General features: G+C 48.2%; 1 protein-coding gene across 4 annotated transcripts in view; it reads right to left on the bottom strand.

Annotated features, from left to right (window-relative positions):
* LOC102009273 (tripartite motif-containing protein 34) overlaps nucleotides 1–5312 on the bottom strand; it is an 8625-nt gene extending 3313 nt beyond the window's left edge. Inside the window, exons 1-4 of one of the 4 annotated variants that reach the window (XM_005380098.2) lie at nucleotides 5226–5312; nucleotides 3360–3851; nucleotides 2176–2271; nucleotides 1340–1570 (exon numbers count right to left, since the gene is read on the bottom strand). In XM_005380098.2, coding sequence (XP_005380155.1) covers nucleotides 1340–1570; nucleotides 2176–2271; nucleotides 3360–3782 — 750 coding nt within the window. In that variant the 5' untranslated portion in view covers nucleotides 3783–3851; nucleotides 5226–5312. Of the gene's footprint in view, nucleotides 1–1339; nucleotides 1571–2175; nucleotides 2272–3359; nucleotides 3852–5152 lie in introns of all 4 variants that reach the window. The other 3 variants (XM_013512001.1, XM_005380097.2, XM_013512000.1) reach the window with 3 other exon arrangements.

Below are 5312 nucleotides of genomic sequence, written 5' to 3'. Positions count from 1 at the left end.
ATTTTTCATGAGGCACATCAAGAAAAAAGAGAAAGGATTATTCAGCTTGAATTATTCAAATGGAATGAAGCTTGAAACAGTACTACTGTTAGGAAAATGAAGATTCGCCAAGGACAGGGAAGGGGTGTAACTCAGCAGTAGAGCCCTTGCTTGACCAGTGAAACACTCTGGGCTTAATTGCCAGTACAACACACCTACCCCCACACAAATTGTAAATTATAAACCTTTATATACCAACAAATCAGATAATCTAGACGAAATTAAAAAAAAAACTTTCTCGAAGCACAGACACTACCAACACTGATTTAAAATGGCAGAGAAGGTAAATAGATTTAAAGTATGCAAAGAAAATGTACCCGAAGTCACAGCCTTCTTAAAAAGAAAAAGCCAGTGTCTGAGGGCTTCGTGGGTACATTTTGAGAAAAGTTTAAAGATATAATAGCAATATCAGTAGCTCAGTGGCACATGCCCCTGCCTGGCAAGCGCAAGGTCCAGAGTTCGATTCCAAGTACCAAAAAAAAAAAAAAAAAAAAAAAAAAGGAAAACAAAACAGCAGTATCTTGGAAATTCTTCAGAAAAACTAAAGAGGGGGGAACACTTTCTGGAGAATTATATGCAGTCAGTCCCACCCTGATACTGAAATTGCACAAAAACAATACTAGAAAAAAAAGTACAGGCCACAATTTCTTATGAACATAGACATAAAATTCTTCATCAAAATAGTAGAAAATTGAATACAGCAAAAAAAAAAAAATTCTTGGCCATTATGATCATGGTAAAGTGCAATTTAACTAAGAAATGACTTGGTTTATCATAAGAAAAGGTAGATAACACAACATATATTAGAATGTAGAATAAAAACTACATGACAATCTCAATGGAAGACAGAAAACAAGTATGACAAATGGTCACACACTTTCATGATAAAAATAAAAGGGGAGCCGGGCATGGTGGCACATGTCTGTAATCCCAGCACTCTGGAGGCTGAAACAGGAGGATCATTGTGAGTTCAAGACCAGCCTGGGCTACAAAGTGAGCTCAAGGCCAGCCTGAACTGCATGGCGAGACCCTGTGTCAAAGAGACCAAAAAAAATCTACAAAAGGGGAATAACAAAACTGAAACAGAAAGGAGCTTTTTCAGCCTAACAACAGGATTCTCCCACATTCTATAGTTAACATGGAACTCTGTTGGGGATACTTGAGTGCATTTTCCCTGAGATCAGGAGAAAAGCTAGTACGCTTGGTTTCACTATTTCTTTTCCACATGGAAAACTACAGGGCAAATAAAGGAGAGGGGCAGACTACCTTCTCAACCCGCAGGCTAGGTGCTCATGCCCACCTGCAGCACTTCCACTGTGGACCACTGACTGCGACGCTCCAGATCTGAGATGAGCTCTTTCAGCACCTGGCTCTGCTGAGCCAGCTCATCCTCAGCTTGCGCCAAACTGTCCAGTGTCTTTTTTTCTTCCTCCTCCAATCTGTGCAGCTCTATCTGCTCCTCAATGTTCAGGATGCTTCTAAGCCAAAAGAATTCTCCTCGTATCCTTTGTCTCTCGGTGTGCACCTCACCCTGCAAGTGTGCACAGACAGAGATGCGATAAACCCGTCAGACAGAGGGCCACTGTGCAAGATATAGGAGCCAGAGGGATAATAGTTTGCAGGGACTTCACACGAGGAGGGGCGCACAAGCAAGAGAGCAATTGGAGGAAGTGATATTTTTTCATCATTTTTCCCTAGCAGCTACCTGAAGAGGGCCTCTGCCTGTCTTACATAGGGCAACCCTCAGACACACTGTGAAGTGAAGGTGTGGGTGGTCCACAGTTGGGTTGGGCATATGGGTCCCTGCATCATCTCACTCCCCATTTAAACCAGGAAAACTTTAGTCTTTTTCCTAGGATCCTCCCAAGAAGCGTGAGAGCATCCTTGGAGCAAGACACGGAACAGTGCTCTCAGCCTCATGCCGTCCCGTGGTCTGCTCTGTGCTCACCTGCAGGGTTCTGTGTGCGGTGATCACAGGTCTGCACACAGCCCCCACCCGGACAAGGGCAGAACAAAGACAAGGACCAATCAGATGACTCCTGGACTTAGGAAACAGCACAGAATACAGATAAAGAGATCAGGGAAATTAGAACCAAAGGCCCTGCCCAGAGTCCTGTCTCCCACCCCTCATCTTGCCTTCCAAGAAGCTCTATCTTCCCTGATGGCAGCTTTCAACTTCTCAGCTTCCTGCTGCTCTGCCCACAGCCTCTGGAGAGCTGCCTGGAGTCTCTCCTATAGGACAGGAAATCACACCAGAGTCAAGTTCTGAGCATCCTCGGTACATCAACAGAGGGGCAGCCGGAAATAAATCTGATTGATTTCATTTTTTAAATATCTTAGTTTTAATTTTTATTTATTTATTTGGGTCTTTTTCTTTTTTTTTTGGTACTGGGAATCAAACTCAGAACCTTAAGCTTGCTAAGCAAGGTGCTGTGCCACTGAGCTATATCCCCAGCCCCAAATTTTTGTTTCTTTTAGACAGGGTCTCGTTATGTTATTCAGGCTGGCCTTGAACTCACTATGTGGCCTAGGCTGGACTTGAACTCATGGTGATGCTTTTGTAGCTGCCTCCCAAGTGTTGGTATGACAGGTGTGCGCCACTACACCTGGCCCTCCAGCTGATTTCATTTATTATTGTTTTCTTTCTTGCTTTTTTTTTTTTGTCTTTTGGAGACAGTCTCGCTTTGCAGTTCAGACCAGCCTTGAGCTCACTTTGTAGCCCAGGCTGGTCTCAAACTCGCAAGGATCCTCCTGCCTCAGCCTCTAGTGTGCTGGGATAACAGGTGTGTGCCACTACAGCCAGCTCCCGCTGATTTTAGTTGAACCTGAGATAAATGTTTAGAATCTTTAAAGTTGGTGATTAGAATTTTCAAAGTGTGAGGAAACCAGAGCATGGGAACGTACTCCTTAGTGCTGAGGAAGAGAATTCGTTATCTTCTCACCAGCAGTAGCCTGCTCCGCTTTCCTCTGCCCCTGCTGTGAGTGCAGTGCTTTCCTCTCCCTGACGCTTTCTCCACATGCAATCTACAGGGCTCCCCAGCAGTCATCCAGCCAGGAGGATAACAAGGGCAGCACTCTGGAGGAAATCACCCACTGATACAAGGAAGTGGGAGAGAGGACCCCAAACTCCCCACTCTGGGTCAAGATACTGTGTGTACGTTAGGGTCCCTTGTCTATGACCCGGAAGGAGCACACTAAAACGCACTGTCGGCATTGGAAGCTGAATGTAGAATAAGAGCCATAGGAAAGGGATCCCAGGGCTCTGTGTGACGGTGTCAATGTGCGCAAAGGAACAAGGTGAGCTTCCACCCTCCCCATACCTGACACTCCCGGGCTACCTCCTCCCTGAGGAACGTGTGGTGGCCCCTGTGTTCCCGAGAACGCTCGCAGAGCCAGCAGAGGAACTTCTGGTCCTCCTGACAGAAGAGTTGGAGTTTCTCTCCATGCAGTGCACAGAAATCTGCCTTCTTCCCAGTGCCTGTGCTCAACTGCACCTCCCGGAGTTTCTCCACTTCATCAGCCTGGGGCCGATCAGCCTCCAGATCCCTGCGGACGTCCCTGCACCCGCACAGGGGACAGCCGCGCTCCTTCCCTGAGCCGGTCTCTGCCTCCTCGCTGTCCACGGTGACGCAGGCTTGGCATAAGCTGTGGCCGCAGCCTAGACTCAGTGGTTCTGTCAGCTGCTCCAGGCAGATGGGGCAAGTCACCTGCTTCTCTGGCTTTGCCAGGGCTTTGGAAGCCATTGCAACTGCTCCCTGGGCTTCTTCTGTCCTAATTCCTGAGGTTCTTCTCACTTAAAGACTTCTCGATGGCTACAGAGATTAAAAAAATCGGCATCAGAATGCTAAAAACAAGGAGGAGCCTAACTGTGCAGACATTAATAACTGGCCGAGAACGCACATTAAAGAAGGAAAAGGAGAGGGAGAAAGGTATAAGCAGCATTCACAGGCCCGGGCAAGGATCAGTGCTGAGAACCGCCGCTGATGGTCCCGCGTTGTGGGGATGGCTTCCTCTCATCCCTCACTCCTCTGCTCTCTGCATCCCCTCATCAGCGCCTGCTCTGACCAGAGCACAGCCCCAGACACAGCACCTGGTGGACAGTTGCTACCTCTCTCTGTCATACAATCGCTATCTTTATGACTGTTTCTCTTCCTAAATGAGGCGTTTTTCTCCAACTGATTTATCATCAGTGCCTGGAATGCACAGAAATATAACATCTCCTGACTACATAAAGAGCCTCCCCATCCGTCTATAATTCGACCTTTCTTATTAATGTTTATTTTCACCTATTAGCCGTCTTCCAGTGGCTGGGCTTTGGAATCACAGATGTGGATTCCATGAGGCATTAGTTCTAGCTCCTAAGAAGGCTGAAGCAATAGGATCATCTGACCCGAGGGCCTTAATGTCAGCCTGGACAACATGGCAAGACTTGTCTCTTAAAGGAAGAACAGGAACAAGTTTATTCAGAGCAACTCAGCTTGATTCCTGACGCTGGAGCTCCAGGACACAGATAAAAGGGACACAGAGCAGTGGTAGTCAGCAGGTCAACCTGCTGGCCTCGGGCAGGCCAAGGGCTGAGAATGTGTCACCAAGGCCCAGACAGTCCCTCCATGGTTGTCAGTTGGCAGGGAAAGAACCTGCTTCAACTCTCACCCCGCCTGAGCCTCTGAGCTGCACGCTGCCTTGGGAGCGTGGAAGGCAGAGGGGGGGGGTGCCTCCCCACTGCACCCGGGACTTTCTGAGTAGCAAGAAGGGTCAGGGAGGGAGAGACCCTCCTTTGACCTGGGGGAGAAAGGGAGAGGGAGAGAATGAATTGCAGTTTCCCTTGGAAGGTAGAGAATTGAAACTAAGGAACAGGAAGGCTGTAAGAATGGATCCAACCAGAAGAAATGAAGGCTCCTTCAGAAAAGAAGCCCTTTGCTCTTTGAAATTTCCTTTTCAGGCGCGTCCCCCTGTGGCTCTTCAGGGCTGCCTCCTCTGGGCACCTGGGCTTTTCTCGCCTTGCGAGAGAACCGCCTCTGAGCACAAATTAAAGTCCGCCAACTCCCTTTAGTACTTTCCTTCTGCAGTCTCCCACCCTTGTGAGCCCTCTGCCCCAGGCTTCCCCACACACCTTCAGGCCCCAGGGTGCAAATCTCGACTCCTGCTTGAAGATTGTGGAGAACTCCTGGGTGGAATTCACTCACCCCAAGGGGCTTGGCCTGCCTGCAGTCTCTCTCTCCTTCCCGAGTTGCTGGCTGACAAATGAAAGTGAAACTCCCGGGGCTGGCAGG

Source organism: Chinchilla lanigera, unplaced genomic scaffold (assembly GCF_000276665.1).
Source record: "Chinchilla lanigera isolate Chin_1 unplaced genomic scaffold, ChiLan1.0 scaffold00013, whole genome shotgun sequence".
NCBI lineage: Eukaryota > Metazoa > Chordata > Mammalia > Rodentia > Chinchillidae > Chinchilla > Chinchilla lanigera.
Note: the sequence above shows the minus strand (reverse complement) of the source record. Positions and strands in the feature narration are given on the sequence as shown.